The 20,567-nt window shown below is 48.7% G+C and overlaps 8 protein-coding genes across 10 annotated transcripts; 5 read left to right on the top strand and 3 right to left on the bottom strand.

Moving 5' to 3' along the window:
• The first annotated feature begins 124 nt into the window (after nt 1–124).
• On the top strand, nt 125–1,820 carry FOXG_02750 (uncharacterized protein). Of its 2 annotated transcripts, none has more exons than XM_018380212.1 (2): nt 125–1,423; nt 1,516–1,820. In XM_018380212.1, the coding sequence occupies exon 1, from the start codon at nt 205–207 to the stop codon at nt 1,039–1,041; it is 837 nt and encodes a 278-aa protein (XP_018236431.1). In that variant the 5' UTR covers nt 125–204; the 3' UTR covers nt 1,042–1,423; nt 1,516–1,820. The 2 variants fall into 2 exon arrangements, with proteins under 2 accessions (XP_018236431.1, XP_018236432.1); XM_018380213.1 differs by having other exon boundaries at nt 126–1,423; nt 1,524–1,820.
• Nucleotides 1,113–2,315, bottom strand: FOXG_02749 (uncharacterized protein; the record flags this gene model as incomplete). Its single annotated transcript, XM_018380211.1, has 1 exon — nt 1,113–2,315. One exon carries the CDS (start codon nt 2,313–2,315, stop codon nt 1,113–1,115), a length of 1,203 nt encoding a protein of 400 aa, XP_018236430.1.
• Nucleotides 2,316–2,847: 532 nt separating this feature from the next.
• Nucleotides 2,848–5,138, bottom strand: FOXG_02748 (uncharacterized protein). Of its 2 annotated transcripts, none has more exons than XM_018380210.1 (4): nt 4,726–5,138; nt 3,367–4,667; nt 3,229–3,314; nt 2,848–3,172 (listed from the first exon to the last, which is right to left on the bottom strand). In XM_018380210.1, the coding sequence occupies exons 1-4, from the start codon at nt 4,986–4,988 to the stop codon at nt 3,125–3,127; spliced, it is 1,698 nt and encodes a 565-aa protein (XP_018236429.1). In that variant the 5' UTR covers nt 4,989–5,138; the 3' UTR covers nt 2,848–3,124. The 2 variants fall into 2 exon arrangements, with proteins under 2 accessions (XP_018236429.1, XP_018236428.1); XM_018380209.1 differs by having other exon boundaries at nt 2,987–3,172; nt 3,367–4,670; nt 4,726–5,060.
• Nucleotides 5,139–5,613: 475 nt separating this feature from the next.
• FOXG_02747 (uncharacterized protein) lies at nt 5,614–6,925 on the top strand. The gene has a single exon (XM_018380208.1). It carries the CDS (start codon nt 5,693–5,695, stop codon nt 6,602–6,604), a length of 912 nt encoding a protein of 303 aa, XP_018236427.1. The 5' UTR covers nt 5,614–5,692; the 3' UTR covers nt 6,605–6,925.
• A 918-nt stretch (nt 6,926–7,843) lies between these two features.
• Nucleotides 7,844–8,640, top strand: FOXG_02746 (uncharacterized protein). Its single transcript, XM_018380207.1, has 3 exons — nt 7,844–8,217; nt 8,271–8,359; nt 8,412–8,640. Exons 1-3 carry the CDS (start codon nt 8,052–8,054, stop codon nt 8,457–8,459), a joined length of 303 nt encoding a protein of 100 aa, XP_018236426.1. The 5' UTR covers nt 7,844–8,051; the 3' UTR covers nt 8,460–8,640.
• A 4,192-nt stretch (nt 8,641–12,832) lies between these two features.
• On the top strand, nt 12,833–15,256 carry FOXG_02745 (succinate-semialdehyde dehydrogenase). Its single transcript, XM_018380206.1, has 4 exons — nt 12,833–13,134; nt 13,194–13,281; nt 13,346–14,590; nt 14,644–15,256. Exons 1-4 carry the CDS (start codon nt 13,111–13,113, stop codon nt 14,784–14,786), a joined length of 1,500 nt encoding a protein of 499 aa, XP_018236425.1. The 5' UTR covers nt 12,833–13,110; the 3' UTR covers nt 14,787–15,256.
• Nucleotides 15,257–15,267: 11 nt separating this feature from the next.
• Nucleotides 15,268–16,961, bottom strand: FOXG_02744 (uncharacterized protein; the record flags this gene model as incomplete). Its single annotated transcript, XM_018380205.1, has 8 exons — nt 15,268–15,628; nt 15,692–15,881; nt 15,940–16,054; nt 16,107–16,249; nt 16,304–16,429; nt 16,480–16,573; nt 16,630–16,891; nt 16,945–16,961. The coding sequence occupies 8 exons, from the start codon at nt 16,959–16,961 to the stop codon at nt 15,268–15,270; spliced, it is 1,308 nt and encodes a 435-aa protein (XP_018236424.1).
• A 941-nt stretch (nt 16,962–17,902) lies between these two features.
• On the top strand, nt 17,903–19,513 carry FOXG_02743 (uncharacterized protein; the record flags this gene model as incomplete). Its single annotated transcript, XM_018380204.1, has 4 exons — nt 17,903–18,155; nt 18,213–18,502; nt 18,562–19,135; nt 19,186–19,513. 4 exons carry the CDS (start codon nt 17,903–17,905, stop codon nt 19,455–19,457), a joined length of 1,389 nt encoding a protein of 462 aa, XP_018236423.1. The 3' UTR covers nt 19,458–19,513.
• Between the last annotated feature and the right edge of the window lie 1,054 nt (nt 19,514–20,567).

Below are 20,567 nucleotides of genomic sequence, written 5' to 3'. Positions count from 1 at the left end.
AACATAATTGGACACATCTTACCCTAGAGTTCGTGTGTTGATATTTGGCTGACCAATCAAAGACCTCGGACCCCTGTATTTGTGGGTTAGCAACGAGCACGTAGCACGCACGGAACAGGCGGGAAGCGACATCCATTTTTCACGACTATTTCAAGCCACTCTCTTCTCAACCGTTCAAAGGCACCAATATAGTGGCGCATCACCATGAGTCTCTTATCAGTATACGCGGCATTAGAGCCGTATCTCGACATTCCATTCAACGCATCCCTCAGCGGGATCCTCTTCCTCGCTTACCGCTGCCTCATCTCCAAACCGGGCCTTCTCCTCACCATCGTCTACACCACTAGCGCCATCATCGTCCTCTTTGATCGAACCTCCACCAAGGGTGAAATGGCCAAGACTATGGCCGAACTGCCCTTAGGCCTCGGCTCCGTCCTTCTGTTCATCGTCGCTAGCAGGCCGACGAAAGCGCAATGGCTTCACGCTTTCACCATTTACGTCAACTTTGCAGTCTATGGCAATATTCTCATGATGGTCGCGACGCCTTCTGGAGGGTCTTTCCGTGGCATTTGCTGCAAGGCCGCTTGTCTTTCTCTGTCTGCCTGGATTGTCCTGCAAGGGTATAGTGTGCAGTGGAAAACTATCATGCTACACGATGACCTTTTCGTCTTCACCGCTGCTTCCAAGAGCTGGATTTTTACGCACGCAGTTTACAGGTTTATTCTGCTCACGCTGCCATGCTTTGGATCTGGGAGACGTCACCGGCTCATGGAGGTGTATTCTCTTGGTCTGACGTATTTGTTGTCATGGAGTACTGGACTGCCGTTTGAGTACTGCTTTGGTATGGCGGATACGGTTGTGGCGCCGGCAGTCACAGCGTGGTCTTCCATTTCTAAGACCTTTAATCTCATTCCGCGTGATGTAGGAAAGGGTCAGTCATCTGCGAGCGGCATCTCGGACACCGGCGATTTCTATTTGGGGATCGTTGCACTGGCTGTCACTGCTTATGCTTGCTTCAACATGGCATATCCGGGTCATTGAGCATCTTGACTACATATATCTCATGGACTATTACACTACCCACTAGGCAATTCACAACCTTCTCATTCACATTAGGGACCCGCCTCGTCCCATACAGGGGCGTCTTTGGATGTGAATGCGCGATGAGCTAACCCTTCTGTGGTGTTGACTCTGAGATTGTCGCCCCAAATAGGCGTGCGATTCTGGATAGCTTCATAGTATTTGGTGTAATGGGTCAGAAGCTCAACGTTGTCCAGAATATTCAGTCCCGAGTCTGTCTGTCCAAGATCGGCGAGAATGGTGAAATAGAAGGCTTTAGCCAGGCTATCTGCCGAGATCCAAATACCAGGGAGAGGCATCAACTGGTCGCTGTCGTCCGCTTTGGATAGCTTCTCGATCAAATGTGAGTTTTTCATTTTCTCATGGCTGCAGTAATAAACGTTGGGAGATACGCCATTGTTGCTGAAAGGGACGAAGAAGCAGCTGACTTGGAAGAAATCCAGCGCCTTGATACCCTGCGCCGATGGCACGACTGTCTTTCTTTTCGTGAAGGAAATGTGACCCTTGTAAATTGGAGGAACATCTTTGTCATTCTCTCCCCGGAAGAACTTCTCGTTAGCAACGTGCATGCCGTTGGTCAAGGCTATTGAGTACCAAGCAAGAAGTGACTCTCCCCACCATAAGCTTGCCTTATCTGTGTCGTTCCGACCTGGGAACGCTGTGCCCACATCGTTATCGATGCCGTTGACGTCGTAGGTTGTTGTCATGTTCACGGTCGTTCTGCCGCCAGGCGTGTCTACCTCACAGGATAGCGAAGCTCGTAGCTTGGCGCCCCATTGCTGAAGCGCGATCTGAGAGGCACTGCGATCGATGCCCTCAAACTCAATCGTGATACCGTTCACTGCACATGATTGGAAGGGGTTGTTGAGGTAGGGCAATGATCCCAGCAGTGCATCTGGCTCCTTTGGATTGTCGCCGCGCCAAATCTTGGTAACTGTATACTTGAGGGCGGTATTGTTGGTGTAGAACTCAGTGCCAATGGGGATCGTCGTGGTGGAGCAGAGCGACTTTGTGTTTGCGGTCAGGAAGGAAGGCCAGTCCGAGAAAGGATTACGATTTTCGCTGGTCGTGTTGGGATTGGAGGTAGCCATGGAAATAGTCTCGTAACCTTGTGTCGCGACGCTCAGAAATGCGATAAGTGCTGTCGCGATCAATCCACCAACAAGAACAGCCGGAGTAAACCATACATAAGGGTATGGTCTGCTAAGGTTGTATGAGAAGTATGAAGCATGCATGGTGAGTTTTGGCGACTTGTGGGTAACTTGAGTAAGTAATCTAAGCTGGAGCAGGGCTGTTCTTGTATTTATCACTTAGCGCGTAAGACCAATTTACATGCAGCCATCGTCATTGAGCTGTTATAGCAGTATTGGTGAGATTTCACTGGGGGCCAAAGAGAAGCGCTGTAGAGTCTTGCAGAGATGTCCTTAAACACGGCATAACTAGATGCCGACGGGAAGGGTTAACGAAGAGTTATGCTTAATAATTACTATGAGAAAGGTTGTGAAAATCGTGGGGTTAGTGACCGCGCATGAGGCGGAGTATGTGGAAGGAATATTGCCGCTTACAATCCCGGACATAAATAGAGACATTAGCGCGTAACCAGTAGCAACTCGTCTGACCTCAGCGAAATCTATGCGCACAGCCTCAAAATTATCCATGGAATTCCTATACAGTTTCTTGCCAGCGATTGCTAAACAAATGTCATTACTGCATTTCAATGTTGACACTCAATAATCCAGCGAAACCAATCGTCATTACCTGGGAAGCGGTACCTTGAAAAATGTTTCATGAGGAAACGAAAATGCTCAGAGCCATTTAGAATTGAAGAACGAGGTCGGCTCTCCGTATTACAATTACTGTATAAGTCAAAAAAGCACCTTTAGAGCATAGAAAACATTCCATATTGCGAGGTCTGTGTCCATTCCAAGCATGGCTTCCAAAAAGCCTCTCGTAAGCCACTAGCCCGGTCACTCCAGAATATCATCTTACAGTTCTCCCATACAATAAGTCCAGATCTTCTCCCAAAAAAAATGTAAAGCTGGGTTTAGTTCGATACGCCAACTGGAGTCAAACAAACAAGAGCTTGGCCAAGCTATAGTGCGAAATGAGTCAGTATCTAGTGTTTTCCGGTTCAAGAAAAGGACTTACCACAGGGAGGACACAGCATCGAGCTCGCTGACCACTAGCTGCGCAGATGGCTTGGAAGTTATCGGCATCGGTAGGAGACTCGGTGGCTATTGGTCATGTTAGCTATGATCTGTCTTGAGCTATTAAGCAGGTACTTACGTGAATCGCATTCAACGTCTGCAACCCCAAGAACGTCGACGGAACAGCACTGAGGGTTTCCATAGAGACTGTCGGGGCAAGGATCAAAGTTCGCGGCCGCTGAACTGGTGGATGAGCTAGGAGCGGACTCTGTGGAAGAACCAGGGGCAGAGGTAGCTGCTGACGAAGCAGGGCTGGAGGTGGTGGGGTTGACAGGAGAGCTGGTATCTGCATCGCTCGTTGAAGGGGCAGAAGAAGAAGCAGGAGAAGTGGCAGGGGTGCTCGTCTCTGCGCCAGCACTGGATGGTGTCTCAGACTGCGTGATTGATGATGCAGCTGAACTACTTGCAGGTGCGCTGGCGGAAGTGCTCGAAGCAGCATCATCTGTAGTCGCCCGACTGGGACTAGAAGTCTCCGGCACAGATGAGGATGGTCCAGCATCGCCAGTGCTACTAGATAGAGCGGCGCTATCGCTAGGCCCCTGACTAGCAGAGCTGCCAGTTCCAGAGGAACCAGGACCTCCAGGCCTGCTGCTTCCAGGTGATGTAGCCGAGGGGCTGTTGGTGGGGGGCGGGACTTCAACAATAACGGTCCCGGGACCAGAGCTTGCGGTGGGGGTGATAGTAGTCGTAGAGGGCTCACCATTACCATCGTCTCCAGTGACAGTGCGGGTAACGACAGAGACAGGGGAGGAGGATGCGCCAGAGCCGCTAGGGGAACTGGAAGGCGGAACCTCCACTATGACAGTGCCGGAACCTGTTGACCCAGATGGGGAAATAGTCGACGTGATGGGATCATCCGTTGGGTTGAGGGTACTACCAGTGGTGGTAACAGTAACAAATGGGATCGAGGAAACAGATGAAGCCTGGGAGCTTGGAACCACAACAATAACCGTGCCAGGATCCGTAGGGTTACTGGGAGGAATAGTGCTTGTGCGAGGGGCGTCAGTTGGGGCAACGCTTCCTGGAGTAGTGACGGTAACATAAGATGCTGAGGGAGAAGTAATCTTGGTGTTGGGGACCTCAATAATGACACTACCGGTTGCTCCTGGCTCACCAGGAGTGACAGTAGTCGTGACAGGGCCGGTAAGAGAAGGGAAGTCTCCAGTGGTAGTGACCGTCACGTATGGGACAGAAGAGGTAGGGATGCCATCAGCTCCAGGAGGAGATGTTGGAACCTGAATGACCACAATGCCCGGCTGGCCGGGCTCAGTTGGGGGATATGTCTTGGTGACAGGATGATTGCCAATATCATCAGGGTTCGCAGGAACGGTGAAGGTGAGATAGCCTCCGTCTGGCGGATTGCCGTTGCCGTTGGAAGCACTACTTCGAAATGATTAGTCAAAAGCCAACCCAACTGTAGATAAAATGGCGAACGAACCTGGTCAGTGTAGTCGAGCTTGTCGAGACATCCGTCAGAACAGTGCTCAAAGAGGTTGGAGCATTGGTGACATGTACAACGTGGCCATCATCGAGGACAATGTCAGTGTTGGCAGGGAAGTAGGAGTCGATGAGAACAGGCTGCTGGAATTGATATTCAATAGGCTGAAGATTGATGATGGTGGAGCAAAGAGGATCAGCAGAAGCTTGGGCAAGAGCAAGCTCCATCACTGTTGAAGCGGCCATGATACTCTTGGACTTCATGGTGATCAATGAGTGTTCAGGGGAAGAGGAATAAGCAAGTGATTGGAAGCAAACGAGTGTAATCAGAAACTGATGAGAAGGATATCGCTGACATTGAACTCGGGCTGAGGAGTAGCTGTATATACATGCCCAACTGAGCAGATGTAGATGTTTATTCTTGAATAACAACAAGTTACGACTTTGAGGTAATTTCTGATGTTTGAGTTCAGAAATGCCGACGCGACCTCCATGACCCGACTTGCACCGCAAAAGTGAAGCCTTTCAGCTCCCATCGCAAAACTTTGTCTCTTGAAAACCCAACTATTGACACTATCTCCTGCTTGTCTCACATTCTCTCCGCTAAGCGAGGCTACACCGGAGATATTAGCCGTCGATCAACTTCCCGAAACAGCTTTGACGTGGGAACTCGTATGCAAGGTAGCGATATCAATATTGCCTCCTTGGGACGGATCAACAAGCATTGAGTTTTTACTTCAGCTGCGTTGTGCATGTTTTGGTTTCAAAGTTGGAAGTGCGCGGACTATTGTGGAATATTGGGAGGTATGGAGGTGCGAAGGTAATTTTAGAAGAATTTGGTTACTGAGAGGTCGGCGATATATAATACTTGAACGAAGGGATGTTTTCGCAACTGCAGACATACAAGTCATTTGACAACTTTCACTCGTTCACACATTCTGTCACTCGCTTCATCACTCACCTCAACAATGCAAACTTTCAAGTCCCTCATCCCCTTCCTCTTGACTGCCAGTCTGGCAGTCAACGCAGAAACAACTTCCTGCGTTACCTCAACCAAGACCTTTCCCACCATCACCTCCATCATAGTCGAGCCGACCAGTACTTGGTCCGGCAACGGCACAGGTGGTCCTCATACCGTGTATACAACTGAGTATCACGAGTTCTGCTCCACGGGTCTGCGTCTGCATACGTACACCATCACTGAGGGTTGCCACAAGGAAAAGTGTCAGCCTCGCACGACTGGTGTTCCGCCTGGTTTTACCTCAACTGTTACTGTTTGTAACTCTTGTGGTGAGAAGCCTATCACTGCGACGCTCACTGTCCCATGCCCTGAGGCGACTCCTACCAAGGGCCCTGGCAAGCCTCCGAAGCCGCAGCCCGAGCACTGTGAGACATGCCATGATCAGGGCAAACCGTCTGGCAAGCCTCCAGTTCAGCCACAACCTGTTTCATCTGCCCCTGCTGTGAAGCCAGCCCCTACGGGCCCTCAGCCAGAAAAATGCACCACGTGCGGCGGTCCCAAACCCCCATCTCCTGCTCCTCCTCAGCCCCCCAAAACAACCAACAAACCGGGTGAGGGCAAGCCAGAGAACCCCAATTTCCCTGCAGGACAGCAGTCTCAACCCTCTGTTCAGCCCAACCCTCCTGCTGCATGCACGACTTGTGGTTCTGGAGGGGAAGCTCCTAAACCCCCTGCATCTCTGGCAACTTCTATCATACCCAACCCCTCAGGAGAGAATCCTGTTCCTAGCCCTACCAGTGGTCCTGCTCCAGGAGAACCATCTGCCATCACTGCTGGCGCCACTAAAGCCTCTTACGTTGAGTTGGGTCTTCTTGGATTCTTTGGATTTGGATTCATTCTATTCGGGATTCCTTTCTAGATCATCTTAGTATACCTTGACTGGTTGAGTTATGTTGTCTAAAGTGTGAAGGTGGAGGTAGCTTTAGTTACTGCTGTTAGGTTCGGGAACATGCTTCTGACTGCATGTGCTTAGTTCCGAGCTTGGCTACTTGATCTAAGGACTTAATAATTTCCCTTCTTGTACATAGTGGCATGGTAGCTTTATAGTTAAATCATCGAATCGAAAGGACTTTGTCAATATTGCCAAGTATGGGAATTTTTACTGGCCTTCATATGCAATGCGTTGTAACAGCATTCAGTTCAGCTTTGTTGGTAATTTTCTGTACGCACTAAGTGATGCATTACAGGGAATATTCTTTTTGAATATAGCAGTGATCATCAACTAGTATTTCCTTGCTGTCACTAAATCGTATCTATGCGGGGTTGTCATATTGAAACAAGTAGGGATCAACAACTATTCTCTGACGTCTGAGACATTGTCAAGGGAGAAACTGTCAGCCGTGTTGCTGGTAACATCGCGGCATGGGGAATTCTCCGTGACTCCAACTAATTATGGGAATTCTCCGCATACAGGGACAAGATCGGCGGCTGGTTCCTGGCTTTGTCTAAGACATCGGCACGGCAGTTGCATGAGGCATGTCGTTAGTTGCGACCGAGTAAGTGGCAGCTGATTCATGATATATCCCCCGCAGCTTCGGCAATTGGTTGCTTGTGACAGCGAGTTCCGAAATTAAATCCAAGGGATGCTCCTTGCATTTCTCTTTCTTGGTTCAATCAAAAATGAATTCGATTCCCGTCACTACTATACGGTGTCTCAGAGTGGATAGCATAGCTGTTGGTAAACAACTTTATTTAGTTATTGTTGTTTTCCATCTCCTACATCTATCCGATTTGAAGACTGAAAACTCAAGTTTATTAGAAGAAAGATATCAGCAAAATGTGTATAATAATTAAGTGACATACAGCTCCCTTGCCAGAGACGCGGAAGATCTATCGACGACCTAGGCTACAGGGAGCGTAAACTCGTCTATTATCTTGTTAAAATCTAATACTCTGGGGTAGGCCACTTTTTAGACATTGGGACATGATGATCTGCAAATGAATCAAGTTAGTGTCACGCAGCTTGACAACCTGGTTGACCTTAGCAAGGCCACGGTCCATGCTCGTGCATCAATAGAGGACGATGCAGAGCTGAGAAGCATTCCAAGCTTCAACCTCCCTCGTCAAAAACGCCGGAAACAGAAGTCATCTTGAACAACTCAGGGCCCTTAAGGAACGGGAGGTTGGAAAATAATATCCAGAATACCTAGGAGAGATGACTTGTCTCACCACTCTTGAGCGTCTTTCTCTATAAAGACTGCATCTTGCGCCAGCTTTCCAGATATTTCATCATCACCACTCAGCATCCAAACGACCCATCACAACTCTTTTCAATCTTTCCAGTCCAACCTTTCAATACCGCAAACATGCAGTTCTACACCATCGTTTCTCTGTTCCTCGCTGGCACCGCCTACGCCCTGCCGGCTACCTCCGCCAACGGCTATGAGGCTTGCCCCAGCGGCGGTCTCTTCGGAAACCCCCAGTGCTGTAGTCTCAACCTCGTTGGAGTCCTCTCTGGTGACTGCCGCGCTCGTAAGTTCACCCCCAATATTTTCAATATCGACAGTTGCTAACGGTGATAATAGCTACCAAGACTCCCAACAGTGCCAAGGAATTTCAGGCTATCTGCGCCGAGTCTGGCCAGAAGGCCCGCTGCTGTGGCCTCTCCGAGATTGTAAGCTGCTTCTATGGAACTAATAATGATGAGGAGACTGACTGGAATGTAGCTTGAGCTCGGTGCTTTCTGCCAGAAGCCTGTCGGTGTTTCTGCTTAAGCCTTTTATGGGCTTGTCACTTGCTTTCCGGGGTGGGGTGGTCCGAAGTTGTCGGCGCGTGTACTAATATTTGTGGAGGATACTGAAAACTGCAAGTAACAATGGACTCTACTCTAGATCGGTCACATGATTAGGTAGCAATTCAAGGTTCCTGATTATCTTTGCAATATGATGTCTGTTCACCTGTTTCAAGCTACCTGTGCTATGCTTCTGCAATCCCAAGATAGGAATGGAAGTTGTATTCCATAGCCAATAAGAATAACTTAAAATGCCAACGGCGAAGATCTTGTCCAAAATTACTAGGATGACATCTCAGAACGACTAAACGAGAGTGGCAGCCTAGATGGGAATCATCATAGATGGTTACGCTTAATGGAAGATCTGTGATTCGCAGAAGTTACCCCAGTATAATTGGATGAGTCTCGACGATGTAATGTGATGAAACTAGAAAGGAGGGCCGCGTAGCTGACAGACAACTGCCAAACGTACAGACTCGTCAGTCTCTGAAGGCCGAATCAGGCGTCTGACATCCGGATATACGGTCTTACACGTGTCAATAACTCCCCGTTTGTCACCAAGAGAGGCTATCCCTGCAACCTCACTGCAACCACCATGCAGGTGAAGACAAGTTTTACCCAACGGCTAAAGCACGCACCTCGCGTTCTTGCGCCTGTAATTGGTGCATATGTATGTATGTATGTATGTATGTATGTGTATTTTTCGTCTGGGTGGCTGTAACGAAGCCAAATCTCCTACTGGAGCAAAAGACGTGCTGAGCTAGCTAGGTACAGGATACCCCGCTTCCTTCACCATCCAGCATACCAATGGCACAAAAGGTGCTGTATTTCTCAAGCCCGTCACCCGTCAGCGGGTTCGAGGGCAATCTATTGTCGAACTTTTTCCACCGACCAGAATTCTCTCGCGCATCACTACATCTGCTGACGCAGTCCACAATCTCCAGTAACCAAGTTGTAGCTCGTAGTCGACTGTCGCGGCGGCAGGGAAAAACCTCGGGAAGGGATCAGAGGCCGACGGTGCGGCTTGCCTTTAAAGGAGAAAAACCCATCGCAATCGGCGTCGTTGATCGGAAGGATGTCGCTACGAATGCCCGGGGCATCGCCCTCCGATATCTAAGGCGTTCTGGTTCTGAGGTGCCGCCATTAGATCCGACAAAGGTGTTGTCAGAGAAGGCGAACTCTCCAAAATTCCTTCTCTGAAAACTGCTGTTAGGGAGCCGATAGCGTCCCCGCAGTTTTTGTGTGGTCGCGTGGCCTGCAGAAAATCCCGCTCCTAGCACCGCACTAACAGTGCGTGCCAAGAAAGAATTTTTACAGGAGAGAGTTGAGTAATTGGTGCACAAATCGCCACACCTGTCCCTGCAGGGTAGGCGAACGGAGGACAGGAGGAAGGTTTACTCCGTTTAGATAAGATTGAGGCGCAGGAGCCAGAATACGTAAATGCTCAACACAAACGAAAATAGATTGCTTACAATGGGTCGAACTTGAGAGTGCCCCACTGACGGTTCCTTCGATGACTTAACGTACGATCTCGGGATGTAAAGCTCGTGATTGCGGTGGTTTTAGGACTCTTTTTTTTTTGTTGGGGCTGTTCCTGGACTGTCGGAGATATTGGAGATGATCGTGAATCTGCCTGACACCTGCGCTTCAACGTGGAGTAGGGTACCGTCGAAGGTACAGAAGCGCGTTCACAGTGACATCTGCACATTTTGCAGCATGATATGATACAAAGCCACTCGCAAGTTCACGTCAATAATCACAAGAAATCTTCTTTTCTCGAGAGAACCTTTCTAACGCTGGGGAATTCCCTCCTCTTCCGCTGCACGCCAAGATTTGATCGCCCAGCTCCGACTACAGGGCTGACGCTTGCAACTGAGCATGTTTCGCCGCAGCGTATCCTTAGGTGAGATTGGCGGGCCACTAGGAAAGGTACATCTTCTCTTGGCGGTACGACTTTTTCTAAAGCCCTCAATTACCGATTGAGCTTCCCATGCTGTACTAGTCTGACGGGTAAGCGGGAATGGCACAAAATTACCCGAAGCTAAGGACCTACCTACCGTGATGTCTGCAGCGAATGGAAGGATTCTTGTTCTGTTTTTGATGTTTTGGGGGTTAGATATGAAATGCAACGTCGCGTAGATGCGCTGCATGACTTGTGGGGTGATTCATCGGACAAGAATAATCTCCTTCCGCCTGGACTTTTGTACAACTGCAATGATGGAAGATGCCGAACTTCTGTGCCGCCCAGGGGTTTGGATCCTTTGCTGTGGGTGGTACGATGAGTGCGTTATCACAAGAATATGTCCTTTATTGTCACAACTGCCAAATGCGTAGGTTTTCAAGCGCCCACTAAAGATCCAACAGTGAAACAGGGGGGTTGCAGGGGCCTGTTTGCCAAAAGCAATAATCATCTTCCTACAAGGGACAAACGTTGAATCTTATTCTCGACTTGGACATTCGTAAAAGCATGTCCTAAAAAGGAACGGTCATCCCGAATCCTTCCATTTGGGATACTCAATTGCTACATTACCATGCAACAGAACAACAAAATCCGCTGGTAATTTATTCTGCATTCTCATTTCCGTGAGTGAAACCCCAATTAGTTATTGTATTCTCTTTCTCCGCAATAATGCACAGTCCATCCGGAACACGACCCAAGAAGAGACTTGCCTGCGACAGGTGTCACTCTCGTAAATTACGCTGCTCTGGTGACTTGGATGGTTGTTCACGATGTCTTGGTGACGATTCGGTCTGCACTTATAGCCCTGCTCTAAAGGTTGGACGACCTAGCAAAGCGTCGATGGCTGGCAGAGAGATACAGCAGACACAATCTATTTGTGATGCCGCGTTTTATGGCATTTCAGATGGAGATGCATTGACTGCTGATTCGGGGATATCCATGCCGCCGTCACCTCCACAGCTCGGCGATAGTTGCATTACAGGTAAGTCTCCGTCTTTCGCCAATCTTGTTTGCATCGCTGCTGATCTCCTTTCAGATCATACAGCGCTCTTTGGCTCTTTCGACTTGTCCAACAGCCTCGGCAACTTTAACGCCACGCATCCTTTCCTCGATATACCCATGGATGAAGACCCATGGTCTGTCGCGACAAGCCCACCTGTCTCTTCGCACGATCCCAATATCGATCCACGTCTATGTCCAGCAAATGAAACAGCGAATGCATCCAGCCCGCTCGAGAGATTATCGAGCCTCCAGCAAGAGCTTTTACGCACGAGACTACCGCCCGCTCATGCGAGGGGCGTTAGCACTCAACCTCGACCGGCGAAATACATAGAGACAGCCATGCGACCTGTCCAAGAGACCCTGGGCGTTGTAACCGAGCTATTACATCAATGCGTGAAAAGCAATGGCGATGCGACCGACTCAGTTTGTTCCAATTGGCAAACAGTTCTTCACCTGGTCCTCACTCCCTTGTCTCTTCTACTATCTACATACGATCAAATATTACACGAGATTCGCAACGCGGTATCATCATCATCTGTATCGCACCAAGATTGTACGCTGTTCGACTCGGTAGACTGCCGCGTCGCAGGCCTGAAGCTGGATCCGCCGTTGAGATTGATCTTGCTGGCGACGGTGGTAGACTACCAATTGAAACATCTGTATCACACAGTGAGGGCATTTCAGTCCAAGTATATGCATTCAGGGAATCTGGGAATAGCGGATTGCATGTCGTCGTCGACTATGGCTGAGGTTCAATCTACCATTCGGTCGCTGCTGGCGGTGACGAGAAGTACATTGCAGCAATCACAAGAGACATAGATTAAATACCAACAAAGGTTAGAAGTTGACGATTATACAAAACCTGGAATAGATAGCGGTTGTATATGGTGATGTATAAGAGGACAAGCACCAAGTAGACGAGTAGTGTTGGGCAAAGTCCTTTCTAATGCGATAAATAGGCCTTATCAGCGCTCGACCGTAACTGAAAAATTCCCAATGAACTTACCCGTTTGCCCTTTCCAAGCAGCATCCTTATCTCATTACATAGTGTTATGTGAATACGTACACATACCTGCCTGAACTGTCTCCAAACATTGCTAATAGGCTGAGCGTTGCCAAAGAGCTCTCAAGCAAGCAGAACCATCGATAGAAGATCATTCGCGAAGCCAGAACCAAGCAGCCGGCTTGTAGCCCGGAATCCAACATTATAAAAACTGCTGGGGACTGATAGGCTAGCGAGGACCGGACCGGGACCGGCTGGTGACGCTCCCCTCACCGAAGTGGGGAAATCCTGTGTTCTGCTGCGATCCGTGTTATCGGATGATCGGCAATTTACTTTAGGTCGTAGCACCTTGATAGAGCTCGCATGGAGTGTAGGCTAGATGACTACTCAAGATTCATGACAAACCTTTCACTGACTAACCACCGGCTTAGATAGAGGACAAGAGTTTCATGGCGCGAAGGATCTTCGTTGTTGTATCCGGTCGTCCACAGACTGTGACAGAAGGCTGTTACCGTACATTGTGACAGAGCCGGTCGCACTTTTCATCTCCTTAATACGGCCTCAGCTTAGACTATGGGTAGATTATATAAGTCCGTTTGATATCCAAAGTAACTTGTGTATACCTTCATCGACTTCAACATTCGAGTATTCACTATTCACAATAGCAACATGACACGAAACTTACCTTTCAAGGTCTTGTCCCTTTTCAAAAGCCGATACATCCTGGCCTAAGACTAACAAATGCCTTGCAGCTTGACGATCCGTCTCTTCTTCACGAAGAATCGCTGTTAGACGGCCAATGGGTCCAATCTCAGTCTGGAGAACGTTTTGGCGTTGAAGGTAAGCTTATGCCAGCATGAGCAGAAAGCAAAGAAAGTACACAAGCTCATACAATGTTTTGCAGATCCTGGCTCTGGTCACATCTGGGCGGCCAGTCCCACCAACAAAGTCTCCGATGTTGACAAATATGTTGAATCGTCACACGCTGCCTTCCAAAGCTACCGCCATGTCAATCCTCGCCAACGAGCCAAGATCCTTCTCAAGTGGCATGAGCTAATTACAAATGCACGACAAGACATCGCCAAGATCGTCGTCTTCGAAACCGGAAAACCGATGGCAGAGGCTGTAGGTGAGGTTGATTATGCCCTTGGCTTCGCTTGGTGGTTTGCCGGCGAGGCTGAGCGTATCAGAGGCTCCATTGCTCAACCCGCTATATCTGACCGTCGAACTTTTGTCATCAAGCAGCCGATCGGTGTATGTGTTGCCCTCGTCCCCTGGAACTTCCCTGTTGCCATGATTATCCGCAAAGTTTCAGCCTCACTAGCCGCAGGATGTACCATGATCGTCAAACCATCACCCGAAACACCATTTAGTGTTATGGCTCTGGCAGACCTCGCCCTTCGCGCGGGTCTGCCCCCTGGAGTGCTGAACGTTATCTCAACTGATAACGCTAATACCCCATCGGTCAGCGAGACACTCTGCAAGCATCCGCTCGTCCACAAGGTCACCTTTACGGGTAGTACTTCTGTAGGCAGTATCATCGCAAGGCATTGCAGTGGCGGGTTGAAGAAGGTCACTATGGAGTTGGGTGGAAATTGTCCTTTCATTATTTTTGATGACGGCGATCTTGAACAAGCAGTCGCAGCTCTTATGATACTCAAGTGGCGAACCGCAGGCCAAGCATGCACCCACGCCAATCGAGTCTATGTCCAGAGCGGCGTTTACAACAAATTTGCGCAGATGATGCTCGAGGCCACCAGCAAGATTCGCTTGGGACATGGAGCTGAGTCCTGCTCCACTATGGGGCCACTAACTACTGCTCGTGGTGTTGATAAGGTCAAGAAACATGTCCAAGATGCTGTCAGCAAAGGAGGAAAGATTCTGTGCGGTGGTAAACAGCCAGAGAATCTGAATGGGTACTTTTTCGAGCCAACTATTATCTCGGGCATGACCTCGGATATGCTCACAACTCAAGAAGAGATTTTTGGACCTGTACTGGGCCTGTACAAGTTCGAAACCGAAGAGGAGGTTGTGCAAAAGGCAAATGACACGTCGATGGGCTTAGCATCCTACTTCTTCACTAAAGACGTCTCCCGAACATGGAGGCTTTTGGAAAGCCTAGAGGCTGGAATGATTGGGATGAATACTGGTATGTTTGTTTCTGTCACTTAGCTGTCAATCGAGACTAACAACTCTCTACAGGTAACGCTTCTTGTGCCGAGTCTCCATTTGGTGGAATCAAGATGTCGGGCTATGGGAAAGAAGCAGGCAAGGACGTGGCTATTGAGGAATACCTTATCCAGAAAACAGGCACTTTGACTGTTGAGGATATGTCCAAGCTATAGGCGATAGCTACATAGTTCCTTGTGAGAGGCGTGTTTGGGTTGAACTGAGTGATGAGCTCTTTTTCGTATGTCATACTGTATTAGCAACAGATTCGTACTAAACTGCTGTGTCTTCTTTGTCTTAGATTCACTTTTGCATCAACGCGACATGGGGACATCATTCACACCACATCACAGGCTGCCGATTTCATATCGCTAGTAATATTGCAGACGCCGCTGGGTCGACTTCGATGTTCCCAATCTATTCTACCTCGCCGTTTTGTCATATTGTAGATGAGTCAGACACCAAGGCTGTGGCCCTTCTCTGTTTTATGCATGGACTCTCAAACTTACGCACATACTAAGCAAAGAAGATAACCAATTCTCATTTAGAAGAGCAAAGTTCAGATACAGACTTCCGATAAATATACAGGATTGCAGTTTGCATTATAAATGAACCTCCTTACTAAAGTTCCCCCGAAAGTCCTCATAGTCTGGCGGCTCAAGTGACCTGCTTGTTATCAAGTACGCCCTCAATGACTGGCTCCGCGTCTATATCGGTGGCAGCAGGCGCTTCAGGGACCAGCCGAATGAGGAACACCATGCAAGGAACAGTGAGGCATAGGATCGCAGCGTGGACATAAAAGGAAATTCTGGCATCAGAGTCGCTGTGAGAATTTATGGCGTATGATACAGTTTGTCCAGCGGTCTCAAAGGCTCGGAGCAAACCGCCTGAGCGGGCAGAGGAACCGGCGTTGGTGGAGAAAGTCCCGAGGATCCAGTATAGAGATAACTGGCATACGTAGCTAGTTGACTGCATTGTCAAATATGGGAGGTAGGCTTCAGCCCATCTCCTGGTGTTGCTTTGAGAAAATACACATCAGTAATCAGTGCAAGAGAAAATACAGGGCCAAGGAGGAGCATACGTTTCATAGTCCAGAGCGTTTTCGAGTTTCCTTCGACCAAACTTCGCATACTCGATACCAATCCAGATGAAGCAGGCCGTCTGTGGAATCAACCAACAGGCAAAAGAGATCCATGCTCTCTTGGTCTGAGACCAGCGGGTCCTGTCTAGAAGCTTTCCATAGGCCATCACCTCGATGATGGACAGGGTCGCTAATGGGTGATACCAGATTATCATTTTGCGCTCAGGATTAGTCGATTGTGTACTTACGGAGGAGAAGAGAAGACAATGCTCGCGCCCGCACTGAAAAGTGCAACGAGAGGTAGGTGCCCATCGTTCCGCCACAAAAGAAAGAGTAGAAGGCAGGTAAAGCCATAAGCCAAGTCTCGATTCTAATATCAGCAAGTGCTCGCGAATACGACTACAGAACAACTCACCTTTCTGCGCTGTAAGTGCTTCCACAAGGCAGAGAATTCTTGCTTCCAGCTGGCTCTCTGGTATATGGGAACTTTGGTGCTATCATGACGCCGGACCCGTCTAGTGGGTGATAGCAAGGATGCCCAAACCAGGCCGGTACATTCTATCGGACTCTCGTTAGACGCTTTACAGGTGGTCTTTGATGAGTGCGACTTACCGAAGGCAATAAAGACGAGGTAGGTAGACCACGCAACACCTCCCGCTTTGGAGTCGCTGTGATTATTGGAAAAGCTGATGGCGCCTCCAATGACGCTACCCGAGTTCCGCATGGCAGACCAGACACCTGGTTAAGCTGTCAGTAGCTTCCTTATACAGGGCTTGGAGGTTGCTCACCTAGATAGAAGCCTCTGTCGTTTGCGAGGGGATATGACAACATGGCCGTAGACTCTGCGACGTATAAAAAGCCATAGGTGAATCCTGTCAGTATCTATAAAGCCTATCAGCAATGGCAGACCGAATTTAGATATAGGTTGCCAGATTTACCTTTGCAAAGATGAGATACCAATTTACACGGTACTTTGCGCATACATAGTACGCAGAACCGGAAAGAGGCATCCCCACCGCTGCTATGATGCAGGACCACTTGATACCAAACTTGTTGATCAATGGGCCGCCGAAGAGAGTAAGCAGACAGCCAGCCGTGTAGTTCAGAGAGGTCGCCAAGTTTGCCAGATATGGGGTGGAGAGACCACCGCCTCCCAGGTTAGAAATAGCATCAGACATGGCTGGACCAACACATGAGAGACTGGGAGTATACAAGGATTAGTGAACAGTGGTGTGGAGGACATGACAACTTACAGTCCAAGAAGAATCATTTGGAACAAAACGCTCCTGTAGATCTTAGTGACGTTTGAAGCGTTTAGGTATCCATAGTCAATTCCTGCGTCGAGGACTTCCCCATCGATGTAGGTAGTTGTTGGAGCAAGATCATTATGTCAGCTAATCTTGGTATCGTCCTTGGGGACTGAAGTCGCCACGTTACGAATGATACTATTCCGTTTATATGATAAGAAATGGTATCGCGAGCAAGAAGGGCTTCAACTCATATTCAATGATTCTTCTGGTGAAGAACAGTAATAGCATATATATCATTGGCTACCAGCCTGCCAACTTAGGAGTACAATCTCACTGCTCATGGCGTAGGGTAGCAGTGGGAGGTTTGCCCCACGTTGGCCGGTTTAACTGCTTATCGCGGGGTACACCCAGATTTGGTTCAGCTATCAGGCACTAGATTGCCGTGCTATCCTGTTACATGCTGATCGGCCGTATAGGGTATATAACAGTAGATACCCTCGTTGCCACCGAGCTTCGCCCTGTATCAAGACCGGGCCGGTGATGGCTGGACAATTCTTTAGTAGTTATCTGGGTTTAAATCTTATTCTATCGTAGAATTCGTGTGGGGCAATATGGGAGAGAGATTGTACTACGTTGACAAGCTCTTGAGAGAAACGTCTTTACTGCCTAAACAACCGGGCCGGTCAACTGATCGCACGTTATCGGGCTTTGAATGCACATAGTAGAGTTTGCCTTAGTGCTTCGCCCGTAAGGTGCATCGTTGCTTGTAATCTCTTTGTCTTGCTACCACGGTAAGCTACATTTACATTGTTTATCAAAGGTAGTACCAGGTCAATAAAGCGGGGGTTACCGACTGCTTACACCTATTTTACCAAACATCTGACTACCTTGTTCTTCAACAGACAGATAACAAGTAAACCAAGATACCAGTCCACAATCCATTCAGCCACAATCAACTACTATGTCGCCTTCTCCCCTTCCTGTTGACAACGCCACGACTTCCTTTTGGAGGTCAGAGCCGCATCCTCTCGATAACCATCGCTCAACACCCGAACTCCCTGCCCAAGTCGACATTGCCATTATTGGTGCTGGCTACGCAGGCGTCGCGACAGTCTATCATATTCTCGAGCAATGCAAAGCTCGAGGCGTTCCTGCGCCCAAGATTGTGATTTTTGAAGCACGCCAAGCTTGCTCGGGAGCCACCGGGCGTAATGGTAGGTGATCTTTAGTCTTGTTGCTGAAAGGTTCTGCGTTGATAATTTTTGATGCAGGCGGCCATTTGAAGCCCGACCCGTACAACAGACCAGCGAATCTTCTGGCTACTTACGGCATCGAAGCTGCAGCTGAGGCTGCAGAGTTCGAGGCCAAGAATCTTGCTGCTGTCAAAAAGACTATCGAGCAAGAGGGCGTCGACTGCGACTTTGTCTATACCCGTGCTGTTGATGCGCTTATGTCAGATGCCATACTGGACAAGATAAAAGCGGGAGTAGATGCTCTCAGACAGAATGGGGTTTCCGTTATGCAAGATGTCTATTTTGCTCAAGGTGCTGAAGCTGAAAGGGTAAGCAATATCCGATTTCCACTGGATACCTGAAATGGTACTCACATTCAGTATTTTAGCTATCAGGTGTCAAGGGAGCCAAAGGCTGCTTTTCTTACACGGCAGGCCACTGCTGGCCATACAAGCTAATTCTCCAACTGCTGTCCAAGGCTGTTGATGCCAATGTCAATCTGCAGACCAACACACCAGTCACTGCAGTCACTGGAAAGCCTGACCAGGATAGCTATCTGACATTGATGACTCCTCGCGGTTCGGTTCGCGCTGCAAAGATCATCTTTGCGACTAACGCCTACACATCGTCCATCTTACCCGAGTTCGCGGAAAAGATCGTCCCAGTGCGGGGCATCTGCAGTCACATCAAGCCCGCCAAGACCCCGGCGCCTTTACTACCCAACTCATACATTATTCGCTGGTCTGATACCAAGTACGAGTACCTGATCCCCAGGCTTGACGGTAGCATTATTGTTGGTGGGGCACGATCAGTGTACTACCATGATCTGCCGAGCTGGTACAACAATGCCAACGATGACCAGTTAATTGAGTCTGCGAAGAATTATTTCGATGGATATATGCAGCGCGTATTCCACGGGTGGGAGGGTAGTGGCGCGTATACATCCAAGGTTTGGACTGGAGGTGAGTTGACATACCTCTCTGGGTTGAAGAGTAATTGACGTTTGGACCAGTTATGGGCTACTCATCTGACGGCTTACCCCATGTCGGTGCTGTCCCTGGAAGACAGAATCAGTATATGCTTGCTGGCTTCAACGGACACGGTATGCCGCAGATCTTCCTGTCAGCGAAAGGCGTGGCATCTATGGTGATGGAGGGCTTGAGCTACGAGAAGACAGGTATACCAAAACTCTACAAGGCTACTCAGGAAAGGCTGGATAGTCCCAACAACGCTATACTGGACACTTGGAAGACCGTGCAGAGGAGAGAAGGAGCAAAATTGTAGATAGTGCTTTATAAGCAGGATGTATAGCAGACATACACAAATGGCGATTATTGAAGACTACGTCTTGATCCTGACTGAACTACTCGTTGCTTAATACCAATGTTCATTTCACTCTGTTACCCCTCAAAGTCAAAATATTTACCGAACGTCCGGTATTTGCTGCTCACTCTGTAAGGTTACATTGCTAATAAATCTCGCCAACACAAACCTACCTACGTAAGAGGTCCTCAGCTAGCGTATAAATCTCACGCGCCTAACCCCCATGAAAAGGCCGTAACCCGAAGCAGTAGTTTTGATCCGGTGGGTTCGATCGGCAGACCATTTAGCGCCCAAGAAACTAGTATGTTGCATCAATTCCCAATACGTCTTAGTAAATGTTACTGAATCCCATATTGCAATCTGTTCCCCGCTGTTGATTTTGCTGCTACGGAAGTAATATAGCCAAAAGTGCGCCCTCTTTTTACATGGTAGAAGCGACTGATAAGCTGAGAACAGGGCCGGCATCGTCAATCCGGCTTGATACATGGGACCGTGATCTGAGGAAATTGTGAAGCTTTCATAGCCAATGCTCCAGGACAAATAATCATCATCTGTCATCATCGGTCTCATAGTGGCTAACAAGTATGAACTTGAACTTTCCAGGACTTGGCGGTCCCGGCTGGTGGCACTGGAAATAAGTCTGATTGCTGCACTCACTAGTATTCATCGTGTTTAGCTCTGGCTGACTGCATGGTTGGCCCTGAAACATATGAACTGGGGTATACATACCTGGGCTTAGCCTTTCAAGGTCTCAATATCGACTATGTCGGGCAGGTATAGTAACGGCGGCTACTTCTATATAGGTTAAAATGCTAAGTTGTGAGAGATGTTTGAGTGTCCCCACGGTAGACCAGCCTCCAGTACCAGCTTATGGATATACAGAGATTGCTGAGGATTTCCCGAGATTCTAGAAAAGGGTATAGCCTTGATTTTAGATATAGGATGGTTATGGAGCTTATGATATGATTTGCAAACCAGCGTTAGAAGTATTGTCCCAGGTTCGGTCGATGTGATATCCTCGTCTCATTGTACTTGCTGTACAAGACCTCCCAAAAGTTGTCACAAAGATCG

This window comes from Fusarium oxysporum, chromosome 8, assembly GCF_000149955.1.
Source record: "Fusarium oxysporum f. sp. lycopersici 4287 chromosome 8, whole genome shotgun sequence".
NCBI lineage: Eukaryota > Fungi > Ascomycota > Sordariomycetes > Hypocreales > Nectriaceae > Fusarium > Fusarium oxysporum.
The sequence above is the reverse complement of the archived record's forward strand: the minus strand, read 5'-3'. Positions and strand labels throughout refer to the sequence as shown.